Source organism: Emydura macquarii, unplaced genomic scaffold (genome assembly GCF_026122565.2).
Source record: "Emydura macquarii macquarii isolate MOO-44397 ecotype Brisbane River unplaced genomic scaffold, CSIRO-AGI_Emac_v2 contig_1253, whole genome shotgun sequence".
Lineage (NCBI taxonomy): Eukaryota > Metazoa > Chordata > Testudines > Chelidae > Emydura > Emydura macquarii.
The window spans coordinates 57,628,947-57,645,872 of record NW_027131390.1 but is presented as its reverse complement, the minus strand read 5'-3'; the positions used below and the strand labels follow the sequence as shown (position 1 = coordinate 57,645,872).

At 42.9% G+C, this 16,926-nt stretch overlaps 1 protein-coding gene across 3 annotated transcripts in view; it reads left to right on the top strand.

Annotated features, from left to right (window-relative positions):
- LOC137153507 (aldehyde oxidase 1-like) overlaps nucleotides 1-16,926 on the top strand; it is an 82,647-nt gene that overhangs the window by 23,473 nt on the left and 42,248 nt on the right. For all 3 annotated transcript variants that reach the window (XM_067548947.1, XM_067548948.1, XM_067548946.1), the window contains 7 exons: nucleotides 6,712-6,881; nucleotides 8,220-8,346; nucleotides 9,231-9,353; nucleotides 10,513-10,609; nucleotides 11,570-11,694; nucleotides 12,790-12,923; nucleotides 13,666-13,753. In XM_067548947.1, coding sequence (XP_067405048.1) covers nucleotides 6,712-6,881; nucleotides 8,220-8,346; nucleotides 9,231-9,353; nucleotides 10,513-10,609; nucleotides 11,570-11,694; nucleotides 12,790-12,923; nucleotides 13,666-13,753 — 864 coding nt within the window. The remainder of the gene's footprint in view (nucleotides 1-6,711; nucleotides 6,882-8,219; nucleotides 8,347-9,230; nucleotides 9,354-10,512; nucleotides 10,610-11,569; nucleotides 11,695-12,789; nucleotides 12,924-13,665; nucleotides 13,754-16,926) is intronic.

Genomic DNA, 16,926 nt, shown 5'->3' with positions numbered 1-16,926 from the left:
CTTAAACTTAAACTCATCCTTGTGAAGAAAACTCTCTGTCCAGCCTCTGACCAGGGACTGCATACTCCTCCTGGTCACTGGTCGCCTACCTTGGCTTCTGGCAGACATCCCTTATCAACACTGTACGTGAGGGGACCTGTCTCCCAGAAAAAGGGCAAAGAAAAGACCTACCACTTCTCCTACAAAGTGAGCTTTGAAAAAGAAGCATTCTCCAACTCTCTCCACATCATCAATACCGACCGCGCCATGTCCTACAAATTGGCAGGATCTTCCAGTACCACCGGTACTTCTAAAGCCAAATATCCTAAGCAGGCAGGCTGTCAGAAGGATGGCAGAGACAAGACTGCCCCTTCTACCACGGCATCACCTGCAACAAGGAAACATTCGACACTGAGTACCTCTACAGCGCCTCAGCTTACGGTGCCATCTTCTGGCTTTCTGCCACATAGCTCAGAGACAGCGGTTCCAAAGTCTACTTTACCTCCTTTGGTACAGACACCCTTGGCACCGATCCTCCCAGCACCGCAACAACTCCCAGTTCTGCAACAATTACCACAGATGCCATCTTCGGTACCAAGATCTCTTGGAACTCAGCAGTTTGTCTGACATGAGGACTTTAGTAGTTGCTGCAGCACCAGAATCACCTCTTCTTGGTACTGATATAGTGTCGGTACATTCAGCATCGCTACAAATGCCAACAAACCGATCTCCCCTCCTTTTTCTAGTGAGGAGAAGGATAGTGAGGCGGGAGATGCTTATTCCTCACACCACTCTTCACCCATCCAGGGAATCATCAGACCAGATCTACAGGAACAGCCAGAACACTGTTCCAGAACAGGCACATTGAGGTAGTGTGGACATCCATAGATGCCACCACCAATGCCATTCTCACCATAGCGGCCATATTGGGATCCATGGGGGTATATAGGCAACATTATTTCCAGTCTCCCAGTACCTCCAGGGAAAAACAAAGATGCTCCCTGTCAGAGGCAGAACCCCACGAACCCCCTGAGGAGACTTTTGAGGAAACAGAGGAGGCTCTAGATCAGGAAGCCACTCCTGTAACTGACATCTCCTCCTCTCCAGAGGAGACCATTATGCCTCTGCTACCTACAACAGGAGACAATTTTAAACAATTGCAGGAGATGTTTAAAATAATCACAGAGATGCTCCATGCTCCTGGAAGAGGTTGCTAAGTCCCAGCACAAGTTGCTGGACATATTACACACGTCAGCCTCCTCTAGAATTGCCCTTCCCATAAATGAGGCATTCTTGTATCCTGCCAAGACCATCTGGCAGACACCCGCAACAATCCCCCCACTTGTAAAAGGGCAGATAGGAAGTATTACACCCTGAGCCAAACTCAGTGGTAGTAGAGGTGATCAACGAGCAGGGAAGGCAACACCATTCAAGGACCACCCCACATAATAAAGTATGGAAAAAACTGAATCGTTTTGGTTGCAAGATCTACCCATCAGTGACATTGACGTTCAGAATAGCCAACTATGAAGCCTTGATGGCGAAATACAATCACACAAATTACTGCAAACTGTCTGAATTTATTGACTTCATCCCTGAAGACATAAAAAAGCAACTTAGGTCAGTCATCTCTAGGACCGTACCAAATTCCAGTTCCATTCTAGTCAATTTTATGGCCATAGGATTTGAAAATCGGTCGATTTCAGATGTTTTCATCTGAAATTTCATGGTAGGGTCCCAACCCAAAATGGGGTTGTGGGGCAGTCGCAAACCTTGTTGTAGGAGGGTGGCAGGATTGCCACTCTTAATTCTGTGCTGCCCAGCTCTGAAGGCAGCAGGGAGGTGAGTCTGATCTCCCCCATGCTACTGGGAGTGCCCCAGCATGGCCAGAACTAGCGCCCGACTCGGGCACTCCTAGCAGCATAGGAGGGAGATTGGAAGCCTCCTCTGGCTGCAGCAACATCCAAGGCTGGGCCTGCAGCAGGGGGAGGTACTGGAGGTGGATCTGATCTCCCCCGTGCTGCTGGGAGCACCCCAGCCCATCCCAGGTTACCAGCTAGGGGCCCCCAGTTGGGGCACTCCCAGCAGCACAAGGGAGATCAAGATTTCATGGAGAAGGGCCAATTTCAGGATCCGTGATGTGTTTTTCACCTTCATCCCTGAAGGCCATCTCCTGGTAAGAACAGCTCTGAGGGCATCCTTAGACTCAGCAGACATGGTGGCTGATCATTGCAACCACCATAGTGATGCAACGGGCCCCTTGGCTCCATTTGTCTGGATTCCCAAAGGAGGTGTAATCCACCATAGAGGATCTCCCCTTTGAAGGTCCAAAATTATTTGCTGGTGAGACTGATGAGTCCCTCCACACACTGAAAGCCTAGAGTGATTCTTCGTTCTTTAGGCATCTACACATCTGTACAAAAATGAAAACAAGGCAGATATTATCCATCACAACGCTCAAGACAGTGCCTTAACCACAGCCACAGGGGCAGTATGATACTCTGAGGTGGAGGCAAAGACCCACAAGACGTAGACCACTTCTATGTTGCAACAGCCTGGATCGAAACATCAAATTTGAGGGTTTGGTCGACGGCCCAAAGACCTCCCCCAACTCTAGTTGCTGAAACTACTTTCTACCAGACATACTTTTACAGACCATTTGACACTATTCTACCCAGCATGGTGAATTATTACTTTGGACAAATGGGTGCTGGAAAGTATTACCACTAGTAATTTCATCCAGTTCACCTCCATTTCCCCCCACTCACTCTCCCTCCACATCCCTCTTCAGGGACCCCTCTCATGAGCACCTTCTGAGACAGGAAGTAGATCATCTTCTGCAGTTGGGTGCGGTAGAGCCAATGCCAGTACAACACAGGGGGAAGGGCTTTTATTTCCATTATTTCTTAACCCAAAAAAAGATTGGTGTTGGAGACCCATTTCTCAATTTGGGAAACCTAAACAAATTTGTCAAAACACAACAGTTCAAGATGGTTACTCTAGCAACAATAATCCCCGTATTGGAACAAGGGGACTGTTTTTCAGCCTTCGACCTGCAAGACGCATACGTTCATGTCACCATACCTCCATTCCACAGGCGGTTCCTCCAATTTGTTTTGGGACAAAATTGCTGTCATTACAAGGTACTGCCCTTTGGCTTCTTCACAGCCTCCCTCCCTTCCCCCCGAGTCTTTTCCAAAGTTCTAGCAGTGGTGGCAGCCCACCTTCCCAAGCAAGTGGTCATAATATACCCATATTTAGATTACTGTTGCTCAAGGCCCCCACTCGGGAAGAAGCCATCGAAGCCACATGAAAGACAATATCACTCTTTACAAAACTCAGTTTCCAAATAAACATACAAAAGTCAACGGTGACACCAGTACAAGAACTAGAATTCATTGGCACTCACCTAAACTTATTGGAGGTGAAAGCTTCACTACCGCCTCACAGATTTGCCTCTCTAGTAAATTTGATCAAGACTATGATGAACAGTCCACATACATCTGCCAGGACTTGCTTCCAACTGTTAGGCCACATGGCAGCAACCACTTATGTCGTAAAACATGCCAGACTATGCATGTGCTGCCTACAAGGATGGCTCAGGACAATGTAAATTCCACACAACCACAGTCTGAGCAAGCCTCTCAAGATACTATGAAAAGTCAAGGACTCGCTACAGTGGTGGACTCATTCGCACAACGTGTGTATAGGGGTCCCCTTTCTACAACTTCCCATGCAATAATAATCTCAATGGACACCTCTTTAGTGGGCTGGGGTGCCCATTTAAACAACCTCACAATACAGGGCAGGTGGTCTACTTTGGAATCAGCTCTGCACATAAACATACTGGAACTGCGAGCAGTTTGCAATGTATGTGCACATTTTCTGCCCGTGAACAGAAACAAAACCCTAGAGATCCTGACAGACAACTTTGCATGATCTGTATAAACAAACAAGGAGGAGTGAGGTCACGCTCCCTCTGCACTCAGGCATTAAGACTATGGAATTGGTGCATCCATAACAACATCACCATGTCTGCTTCCTATCTATCAAGACATCAGAACACATAGTGGACATGTTAAGCAGAAAGTTCTCCCATGATCACAAGTGGGGGAAAAATATCTCGGTGATACAGAACATATTCCAATAATGGGGATTCCTCACCTTAAATCTATTTGCTACAAGCCAAAACAGCAAATGCGCAACATTTTGCTCCAGAGCGGGGTTGGAGCCAGGATCCATGGGCAATGCCTTCCTCCTCCGATGGGATGCATCTCTCTTTTACACTTTTCCTTCTAACCCATTATGGTCCAGGGTCATACAAAAGATCAAGGCCCACCAATCCAGGGTCATATTGATAGCCCCCAGAAAAGCTTGGTTCCCATATCTGCAGCAGATGTCAGCATGTTCACCGTGCGCTTTCCTGCTTCTTCCACATCTTGTGTCACAAGATGCAGGCCAGATCTTGCAACTGAACCTGGAGATACTCTATCTGAGAGCATGGCTCCTCCATGGTTCCAAGGAGAGGAGATGACTTGCTCAGAAGAAGTGAAGGATATCTTGCTAAACAGCAGAGGGTTGACTACAACTTGATCTAACTCCACAATTGGAAGAGATTCCACATATGGTTCCAAAACAAACAAATTAGAGCCACCACTTCCACTCTACTACTAGTCTGGACTATATACTTCAACTAAAAAAATCGGGTCTTTCACTGAGTTCACTCAGAGTACACCTTGTAGCCATCACAACCTTCCACCATACACTATCGTTTTCAAGAACAAGGTCATGCTAAGACCACATCCTAAATTTCTACCTAAAGTACTCTCTTCATTCCACCTCAACCAACCCATCCATCTTCCCACATTCTTCCCTAAACCACATAAGAACTGGTGAGAAGTGGCACTCCATACTCCAGATGTCAGAAGGGCACTAGCCTTTTATCTTGAATGGACTAAACGATTCAGGATGGCGCCTAAATGTTTCTCTCAACCAGAGAGAGATCTAAAGGAGAAACTATATCTAAGCAAAGACTCTCCACATTGATTTCTGAGTGCATTCATCTCTGCTACTGCCAACACAAATTGCAACCCACACTGGAGGATAGAACATATTCTATCAGATCACTCTCCATATCAATAGCCTTCCTTAAAAATGTGATATTATGGACATATATAAAGCAGCCACTTGGGCATCAGACCACACATTCATTCAGCACTATGCAATTGAGCAAGACTCAGTATCCAGTGCTTTATTAGGACTCATGGTCTAATCATTCATCACATATCCAACTCCAGAGCTCCTTCCTTTCCACAGAGGAGCTGTGCTCTACAGTTACCTGAAGTGGAGCACCCACAGGGACATCACTCAAAGAAGAGAAGGTTACTCACCTTGTTTAATAACTGAGGTTCTTCAAGATGTGTCCCCCTGTAGGTGCTCCACTACCCATCCTCCTCCTCTCTACTTTGGAGCTCTTGCAAGGTTCTCTGTGATAGAGAAGGAACTAAGTGGGGCAGAGCACATGTGCTGTCGAAATTCTCTGACTAGAGGCACAGGGATGCACAATCACCTTAAGTGAAGCCCCCACAGGGACACATATCTCGAAGAATCTCAATTACTGCACAATTACTGTCAGTTCCTATTTATCTTCTGCAAATCTATAGTCTATCCCTTGGATTTACTTTCTTTGTAATATGAGCAATATAATCTTTTAACAGCAGGGAAATAAATGCAAATTCTGAAAAATCTGAGCTTGTTCAGATAAGACTATTGAAATGTTCTGTTAGGGGACAGTTGGGCAGGTTTAGGGAGTCCAGCAATCTGGAAGCTCATGGTAGGAGACGTCTAATTAAAACTGTCATTTCTCAGTGTCTTCCTAGTAGCAGACAGTTGACTAAAAAGAAAATAGAGAGGGAGCTAGCTACTAAAGGGAGAGGAGGTTAATTAAACTGCCTAGCATTGGAGGCTGTAGGGGAAAGGAGGATTCAAAAATATGAACAAATGGACAGTTCTCAGAATAGGGAAAGATTAGTAGTCAGGAGTCAGTGGTTCAAGATGTTTATTAATAGACTGGAAAGGAGAAGTGAAGGGGGGGGGGGTGTCAATGAGTACACAGCAACATTTGCTGATGGCACAAAATTATTTCTCAAGAAGGACCTAGCAAAATAAGATTAATAGGCAATGTAGTCACCTATTAAATTTGTCACAGAAAACTATGAGGGAATGCCATTGGAAGGAACATTTAAATGGCTTGTCCACACTGAGCAGTGCTGAATTAATTGTAAGCTTTTAGAGGAAAAATCCAGGAGTCAATACGAATAGTTCAAAGCACACTACTGCTGGAAAGATGAAATGCAGAATAGAAGCCACTTGAGAATAATTCTGAAGATTATTATAGCACCACTGTATCAATTAATAATACAGCATGTCTTCCTCTTGAACATTGCGTTATGTTTTGGTTACTTCATGTCAAAACATGAAGGACATAGCAGATATAGAAAAAAATCAGAAGAAACTAGAAACAAAATGGATAGAGTCATGGGGAAGATTGCATCAGAGGAATTAAAGAAACCTTTGGAGAGCACCAGTTTAGTAAATGGTCCAACCTAATATGCATATAATATTAAGACAGAAGTAGGAGTTAATAAATAGTGTTTTTCAGACTCTAATGTAAGGACACCATGGCTTTTCTTTCTTGGGCTTGTGGCCTGGATGTTGTTTTTTACTGAGCAGGAAGTAAACCCAGAGCAGCTTCCCCAGGATCCAGTAGGACATCCCGTCATGCACCAGGCTGGTATTAAACATGCCACTGGTGAAGCTCTTTACTGTGATGACATTCGTGCTGTGGATGAAGAGCTCTTCTTGGTGGTGGTAACCAGTTCCAGAGCCCATGCAAAGATTGTGTAAGTGCACAAATACCTGAAAGAAAAATGTAACCATGAAAGCATTGGTTGAGATTTTCAGAACAGTGTAGGAGATTTAGATGCACAGCGTTTCCTATATTGCTTTGAAAATCGTAGCCTCTCTGCTTTGTAACAGAGGATAGACACTCAGAACATTCTGATGGTGTCATACTAATTGGAATGCCAACTCAACATCTTTGTAAATCCTGAGCTACACACAAAAGGTTCACTGGTATAACTAAGGTGTCATGTTGCCCAGATTTTGTTAAACCAATGCAGTTGGGACATTTGTATCAGTTTAGACCTGGCTTACAACAGTTTAGCTTGTATGTTAACAGGTTCAAGCTAAGTTGTATGATGTAGAATGTCCATACACAAAATTGCACCAGCTTAACTAAATTGGTGCAAAATCACCCCATTAGTTAAACCAACGCATCTCCTTTGTGTAGATGAGTCCTAAATATTTGTATTTGTTGTCAAGTAACCTGGTTGTATTATTGAAGCTACTGCTTTATGCCAGAAATCTCTTCTCCCTCTAATGCAGAAGTGATTGACCATACCCAGCCTTCTTTTTTGTTTCAGAACCACACTAGTAAATCCCTGACCTAACACTATTGTACTAACTAGAAGATGCTGGATTAGAATTCCATTACAGCTCTGTGTGCTGATTACATAGATCTCTTTAGCATTAGTGTTAGACAGGTGAAGGTACCTAAGTTTGCAGGAGTTAACAAAACTTTTGATATTTAGATAATACCAGTATAAATCTTGGCCTGAAATCCCTTGGTTTGATTTGTGTTTTATATTGTCCAGGCAGAATACATATGTAGTCATACAAGTGAGAGACCTTCAGAGCACTTCTCACTGACTATAACACACATATTTGTTTTAACATTCAGTCATAATGACACAAGTTTCTCTCTTGATTTGGGAGACGGGCCTACCTGTAGAAGATGGGACCAAGCAGAGTTCTTTCTGTCTCTACCAAAAGCACTGAAGTATACAGCAAGGGAGAGAGGCTGGGTGTTTCATGGGTGATATTTCTCTATGGAGTAAAGGGGCCATTGACATCCTCTCCACCACAATCCTGGTGTCTCTAATAGGGAGAAGAAGCAGTGACTTTCTTATTACAAAGCAAACCTTTTCTGGAAGGGAGACAGGTCATCAACAGCCTTTCCTTTCTTCTACCTGATCTTGTTATTAAGGAGGGTAAAGACAGTGACCAGCAGCTTCCACAAAGAGCTGTGCAAGAGCAGAGTCTTGTGGCACAGGCTACCCTGTGTATATATTTGTTGTCTTACTTCACGTGAAGCTAATTACTTTATATCGTCCCTCCAGATCAATTGATACATCAGAGGCCCTCAAAGCACCAGGAGTGTTTGATATTGTAACAGCTCAGGATGTCCCAGCCAAAAACGAGTTCTACTATTACAGTGATCCAGAAATTATATTTGCAAAAAATAAGGTATACAGTGGTAGCTACAATTTTTCTTTGTTGGTGTCTCTTTGATCTTTGACTTCTTTATAATTAAACTAAACAAGAACAATATTGACTCGAATTTTTGTAGCATATGTATATTGGGAATTATTTTGGCTGCTGTAAAAGCAACTTCTTAGCTCTTCTTCCATTTCCTTTCTAGTTATGAAAATAGCCAAACTCTGTGACATAGCCCTTTAAACCATATGAATCGGACTAGTAAGGATTTAGGATAATCTTTTCTAAAGTGCCTGATGGTATGTCTACACTGCAGTTTAGGCGTGAGGAGGTGAGTGCAGCACATGTGGACCTACCCACGCTAGCTTTAATCTACCTAGTGTGAGTACCAGTAGCAGTGAAGCCATGGCAACATGAGCTTCAGTGTAGGGTAATCTGCACAAACCCATGCTGGGCACTTACTTAGGCAGCTGGCATACACTTGAGTCTGTGCTGCTGTGGCTTCACTACTTTGGTACCTGAACTAAGTAGGTTGAAGCCAGCTCAGGTATATATACACATGCTAAACTCACACCTCCAGTCACAGTGTAGATATCTTCTGAGTCACATAAGCTCATAAGTCTAGTTTTTAGAAGTGATTCAGGCACTTAGGAGCCTGTGTTTCATTGGAAGTCCATAGGACTTTGCAGTCTAAGTCACTTAAGGACTTTTGAAAATGTTGTGTTTAATTCTCAAATTACATTGATACGTCTACTAGTGTCTTGGCTTAGGGAAAGGTCTAAAGCAAATAAACAGGGTTAAACCAAAATAAAAATTAGAAAGGGAAATGTGAATAATATTTATTCCAGCAAGCAGACATGGGGATCATTTCAATACAGGAATTAAACCGCCAGTATTTCCACTGTACTTTGCAGGTAAATTGTGTGGGTCAGATTGTCTGTGCTGTGGTTGCAGATTCAGATGTTCATGCCAAACAAGCAGCTGCAAAAGTGAAGATAGAGTATGAAGCTTTGGAACCAGTGATCCTGACTATTGAGGTAATAATTAGTCTCATTGGTCTTGCTTTTTCACTGCCTTATCTTTGTGGACAGGGAATGTACTCTTCACTCACTGTTTACTTTTTTTTTCCTTTTATAACAAGTGAAGATTTCTGCTGTCATTTAAACCAGTACAACTCCAAAGAGTCAATGTAAAAAGAGCAGAATTTGGCCAAGTTTCCACTTGCATTTGGTTAGTTAGTTCTTAATCAAGATCCTCATATAGTAACAAACTGGGATCTTTCACATCTAAGGATTCCCCTGCCTGTTCCTTTCTGGGGTTATTATGTGCTCTTGTTCTCTCTTCAAGCCATACCAACTGCTCCAGGAAAGTGGTTCTTGGAATTACCCAGTGAATGACCTCAATTCAGAATTCCTGAGCTGGGGACTCTGCCTATAGATAGGGGCAGGTTAAAATTAAATGGGGCCTGTTCTCCCCCATTTCCCTGCTTAAATAATAAAACAGCAGCCTTTCACAGATCTCAGTGGGGTGAAGTCCAGGGCAGATTTTGACTTATACTTTTGAGTCTAGTTCAGACCACACAGCCTAGACAGAAACACTTCCTAGCAATTTGTGTATTAGAGACGTGGTTTGCTTTCTGGCAGTTATGAACTTGTCTTTGTTCAGAGTAGCCATTACTGTTGGGGAGTTTGACTGAAGTGTATGCTCCCCTGATGTGATAGAGACTGGCTTGCATATCAGGAGAAGGAAAGCATTGTGAAGAAAAGCTCATGTTGACTATTCCTATCTTAACCATATAGTCCAGACTCTTTCTGTTCCATCTTGGTCACTTACAGGATGTTCTGTTCCACACCACAAACCAGACTTTACCTTTGTCATAGGGAGAGTCCTACTGCACAGCTGTCAAACAGCCCTGTAGGAAATAGTATAATTAAATAAAATACCTCTACACTAGCATACTGTGGGAAAGAAGAGGTCATTAGTAATGCAAGATTGAGTCACAGCAACATTTTCTTGTCCAATGTATAAAATCTTGAAGTTCTGGAATAATGTGATGAAATCTGCAGATCTGATAACTCTCTGGTATCCACTTCCCCATATCTCTATGCAAGAGGCATGGCAATCACATTAGTAATAAAATGCCATGGAAAAAAAAGACTATTTAAAGTTGTCTGTGTGTGCTTTCCACAACTGCAGGAGGCTATAAAGTACAATTCATTCTTTGAGCCAGAAAGAAAGCTAGAACGTGGAAATGTCGATGAAGCATTTGAAACTGTTGATCAAATACTTGAAGGTAAATTGCAGAATGTGTTGGGTGTATGATGGGAGTCTTATGAGACCTTCTGCCAGTTCGAAATCAGATACTAGCCAAATGGAGATTGTCAAATCATCATTAGAATTTTTTGGGACAGACTTTCAAAGATTGCCACTTAAATTGCTCCTTCCTAATGTCTCTTGTAAGTGCAACTGATGTACTGTGCCTATTAGGCAGCACCAATGCAGCACTACTATTTGATTAATTTATGAGGAAAAAATATAATCCTACTATTATTTATCACTGACTTTCCTGCCTCTGTTCTACTGTGATATAAAAGTGATAATCTACACTATGGAAATTTTGATCCAGAATATTTGGTGTGGCTTTGGAGTTTCAGGGCACAGATCCTCAGCTGTTTTAACTGTCACAGTTAGATTGACATTAGTCAAATGGCTAACACCAGTTGATAGAATTTGGATTTTACCCTTCTGATAGTCTGTTCCCTTTCAACCACCAATTCCTCCCTTTCTTCCCCAGCATCAAACATGACCTGATTAGTGCTGAGCCTGAACAACCACAAATAGCATTTCTCATCCACAGAATAAATGTGTTCCGCATCTGATATGATTAACATCAGCTGGCTTGAGATCCTGTCACTATTCTCGAGCCTTCCACATCCTAACTCAAGTTGCTTAGCTTGATATTGACAATATATGTGGCAGATTCTCTGATAATGTAAATTGGCACTGTTATGTTGATATCAATGGAGCAAGGCCAGTTTATACCGGCAGAGAATTTGGCCCATGTTTTTATATTAGATATTGCACCTGCTGCAGCTGGTTTCTCTTGCCTGGTTGCACCTTAGCAACAGTAGCACCAGTAGCTGTGTTGATCAAGTACTCTGAATGTTTTGTTTTGTGTGATGTGCGCACTTGTCTTAGCCTCATTTCCTCCCCTCCCCCATTAGCAACACTTGAGTCTTTATCTTTGCAACAGGGGAGATCCACATTGGGGGACAGGAACATTTTTACATGGAGACTCAGAGTGTGCTTGTTGTGCCAAAAGGAGAGGATAAAGAAATGGATGTGTATGTGTCAGTCCAGCATCCAGCATTTATCCAGGTAATAGACAGCCTTTTTAGTCAATTCTTTAAAGCATGACAGTATAAGCTCTGAGTGTGTTGTTTGAAAATCCATCTTAAACAGTTTATGTTGCAGTAGGAACATGTGAGTTGCACAGTTGGGTTATCCAATATCCATTTCTCTCCACTACCCCAGTAGCATGCCAGCTCAGCGCTGCTAACCCATCAGCTGTGCAATGCCACAGAGGTGAGGGGTAGGTAAAAGCACTTCAGTCCCCTCTGAATATAGTCTTTGCTCCAGGGCATAATCCTATAAGGTACAGAGCTCTCCGTATGAGGTGCTGAGCATGCTCCACTCCCATCTCCTTCAGTGCTCTGTACATGCATTATCTGGGATGGTGACAGCTGTCTACTGTCAAAAATATAAGGAGGAAACTCACAAAATCTAACATGAGAGAGAGAAGGTTGGTGAGCTGATATCTTTTATTGAACCACCTTCTGCTGGTGAAAGAGACAAGCTTTCAAACAACACAGAGCTCTTCTTCAGGTCTGGGCTAAAATCTAGCATAGCAGATTATCTCTGTTTAGCTACAAGTATGGTTTATAAATGTGAATTTTGAACACAATGCCGGGATTTTGTCTCAGGTGTTTTTTGCCCATTGTTCAGCTCCTGTTTTCTGTATATGTTACTTTTGTATCACTAATAACAAAAATCTGCACTCCTTATTAACTAAGTGTTTCATAAATGAGGGATCACTGTCAATCAGCCACAGATTGGAAACAAACACATTTCTTCATCTGTGACTAATGAGGCCTTAGATGACTGAAGCCAAACTTTTTAAAAATCTAATGTCCTTATTATAGATTTTGCTTACTTTCAACTTGGACAATTTTTCCATAGCCAGTTTCACTTTCAGATTCTCCATGTTGAAGTATTCAGGTGTAAACGCTGTTTGAGGATATTTATTTGTTTAAAAATAGATGTTCCCATTGGAATTAGAAAGAAAACTGTGAGACATATCTTGGTGTTTTCTATCAAAGTTTTTTTTGGTAAAACTTAAATTTGGGCCATATTTGAGCTGACAGGGTCCTTTTAAAACTGCAGTGGTATAAAAAAGAGATATTGACTTTACAGGAAATGGTGGCCTCATGTTTAGGGGTTCCAGCCAATAGGATCATGTGCCATGTAAAAAGAGTCGGTGGAGCTTTCGGTGGGAAAATACTGAAAACTGGTATATTGGCATCTGTTGCTGCGGTGGCAGCAAACAAGTAAGTGTGGCTTCCTGTTGTAAGAGAGAAAAGGGGAGGAATAATAGTTACCCATCAGGTCTCTTCTCTTTCGAGAGGTGCTCCCTCTACTGTAGCCAACAATCTACAAAACCTGACTGTCAGAAAGTTTTATTAGACTCTCTAATCTTGGAGGGTTATAAATGCGGCTGAGGTGATGGGATGTGAACAGAGTTCAGACTGGTATCAACTGGAAATGCTCTTAAAACTCTGGACAAGTTTATGGGGATCTACCCAACTGTCAGATTGGGACCTTGTCCATACGTTGGGGTTGTACTGACTTTATTACATCAGTTTCAAAATTGATTTAGTTAACTCAGTAAAACTTCCTTGTGTAGACACTCATTTTGGTTTTAAGAGTGTTATATTGATTTAGCCTAGGTCGATTCCTTACTGACTTGAGCTAAATTGATGTAAGGCATTCTTAAAACCAAAATAAATGTTTTTCAGATAGGGAAAAGAAGATTCTGTCATGGGTCTAGACCCAGCAAAGCATGTAAGTAGTGTGTATTTTATGGACAAGTAGTCCCATTAAAATTAAGTAGGTGCTTAAGTCCATCCCTGTTTACCAAGGCACTTAAGTGGAATGCTTAAATTTAAACACATCCTTAAGTGCTCTACTGGATGCGGGTCCCTGTGGAATAGCCATCCTTTTAGTAGTGTCTGTGACTTTGAAGCCTAACTATCCTTCCCCCCCCCTCTTTTTTTTTTCTTTTTAATTTAGAACTGGCCATGCAGTTCGTTTAATCCTGGACCGAGGGGATGATATGTTAATCACAGGGGGCCGACACCCTCTCGTTGTCAAATATAAAGTGAGTGGAGGAAAAATGCTGTGACCAAACCATCAGTCCACTTTATGTGAATGGGATTTTGCCAATACCACTAGTTAATGTTGTTTTCAACTGGCTGGACTATTAATGCAAATATCTGTATTAATTCAGCCTTAATTTGAGATTCCTAGTTAGGAAATTCAGAAGTAAGGGCTGCTAACCAACTTTAATGCTGCCTCCTCCCTCCTGCCTACATCTCTGCTTTCATTTCTTTCTACTCCTTGCATGTCTTCTTCCTCCTATAATTTCTCCATTTCTTTCTCTCTGGAAACTGGAAGGCATAAAGAGTCTTTGATCCAACAAAGTTTCTCTGCACAGGTTTATGCGTGAGGCCTTGCAGTGCACAGGTTTGAACAAAGGAACCACCAGGTTTTTACATAAACACAGATTCAGAAAAAACAGCACCTCTGGTTACAACCCAGCCTCTAGCTACTGGGTCCAATCTCTACTTCATCCAAGGCCTCTTTCTACCCTGATTATAGGTAAAGACTTTTATTGAAGCTCCTGGATTCCCTCTGAGAGCTTGACTGGGTTTCAGTCCAAGCTTTGCTCATTACAAATTTAGTATTTCTATGTGAAGTCTGAGCAGCAAGTTAATTCCTTGCTTTCAGGAAATGAAAGGTTTTCAGGTTGAATTTCTGATCCTGTCATACTCGTATCTCTGTGTGGTGCATTCTCCATGCTGCTTCTTATCCTTGGAACAGTCTCCCTTGTCTCATGTGCCAAATAAATATCCTGTCGTTGTTCAACCATTCCTTAAAACACATCTTCCACAAATCCTCCAGAGAAATGTCTTTTATCTGGACTGCTCTAAGATTAGCCCTTCTAATCTCTGAGCCAGTTGTTGAGGCCTCCATCTCAGCACTGCCAGACTATCATGGTACAACCATCTTGGTAGCAACAACTCCAGACAACAGCTAGACTTACTATGGCAACAGCTAGACTTACTATGCTTGTTAGTGCCATGTTCTCCTCTGCTACAGCATGGTGTCGATCTAACTGCACCAATTATGCACTCAATGTCCACAACACTACCACAACCAGCACCTACTTCAGTTCTAGCTATTTCATTTGGCCTGGTACTCAGTTCATTGTTTACCTCACATGGATGATTAAGAAGGTTCCGGTACTGATAACTTCAAGGCAAACAGTTCCCATTGCTTATAAACCCTTATTCTCAACCATGGTAAAGACAAAGACCTTCAACAATCCAAAGATGTCATTCTAGGACAGCAACTCTTCCAATACTACGCTATCAGTGACAATTGACTATTCTTTTTTCATCATCAGATTCAGAGATGGAATCATAGATATCTCCATCATCCTACAGGAAATCTAGGGCTTCACCTCCCCGTCATCGGAGGCACACTCGCATGCCCACCTACATTATCACAGCAACAGGTTGAGGGACAGATCTGCAGAGTCATCCTCTTGTTGGCTTCGATGCCATACCATACATGTAATGGTCATATTGGAATCCATGGGGCATTCACCCTGCTTCTGAATTGGTTTGCCTGGACCATTCCATGCAAAGATCTGAAGTATGTCCACAAGGCACAGGGAAGCCTTTGCCCAGTACTGAGCATGGTACCACTCAAACTGAGGAGGGGCTTCTGTTGGTACTGACAGTGGAGTAATTGGTAGAGATGAAACCACAGGGAAACCCTGCAGAGACTGAGCCTGCTTTTTTACCCACTAACTAGTCCTCATTACCAGATGAAGTGTTGGTTCCTGAGTTATCCTTATCAATTGTAGATGTCTTCAGTAGTTACCATGAGCTCATTAGGAGGGTGACTTCTTTGTTGGGGATTCACGTGTAGTTGGTACGGGAGAATCCACATAAGTGAGTGGACATCCTCCATCCCTCCACCACAGGCCAGTTGGCCTTGCCAATCAGTGAGGCAGCCCTGAAGCCCACAAAGATTCTGTGGCAGACCCCTTCTTAATTAGCACCTTCAACTAAAAGGTATCAAGTTCCTGGGTATTCCCTTCCCAAGAATATGAACAGTTTTATTTCCACCCAACTCTTGGGTCTCTGGTAGTTACAGCTGCCAAGGAGAAGTGCACCAGAGTCATATTAATGTGATCCCCTAAAGAGAACGTGCCCAAAAGTTAGATTTATTCAGAAAAAATATTTATTCAACCTGAGGGCTACAAACGTGCATAGCTAATCATCAGGCATTACTGGCTAGGCATGATTTTGCCAACTGGGACTCTTCTTCCAAACTTGCAGAGAAACTGTCAGAGGGCACCAGAGAGAATTTTCAGGTGATGCTTGCTGAAAGCTGTCTGGTGGCGAGAACATCCTTCCAGGCAGTGCTGGATGCAGCTGACTCTGTTGCTATGATGAGGGCAACATTGGTCATCATTATGGATATGATTTTGTCACTGTAAAATTAAGCAACATTCACAGAACAGTCATGGGAAAAATGTACAAGATCCAGGGCATGGTCATGGCAGGGCTGACAGCCCAAGCCCCGCCAACTGGGGCTGAGGCCAAAGAAGTCATGGGGATCTGTTAAAGTCATGGAATCTCCACAAGTCCTCTCTGGATCCTGAAGATTGGTATGTTGCTCTTGATTTCTTGGATACCTATTTCCATGTGGCTGTGCCCCCAGAACCACCGTATATTCCTCAGGTTTGTGATGGCAGACCTTTATTATCAGTTTACAGTCCTCCCTTTTAGCCTATCATCAGCTCCCAAGGTGTTTACAAAATGCATTACCATGGCCAGTAGCTCACCTTAGGAAGACCGGATTATGGTATTTCTGTATCTGGATGACTGGTTAACTAGAGACTATTCCAGGAACAGAAGGAGGACAGCATCAGGCAGATCCAGTCTCTGTCCAGCCATCTGGGCCTGATTACAAGCAAGGACAAATCATCTCTTTACCCAGTGCAAAGAATCAAATTAATCAGGACAGTACTCAATTCAGCAATGGCAACGGTTTATTTTGCACTGGCCAGGTTTCAGGTAATTCTAGATCTTTGCAATTCCCTTCAGTCTCACCCTCAGTCTACTGTAAGAACTTTTCTCTCTTCGAGTGATTGCTCATATCCATTCCCATATAGATGTGTGTGCGCCCCGTGCACAGATTCCCCGTACTTTTTTCCTCTTAGCAAGCCCCGTAGGGTCGGCTCAGGCACCCCCTGGA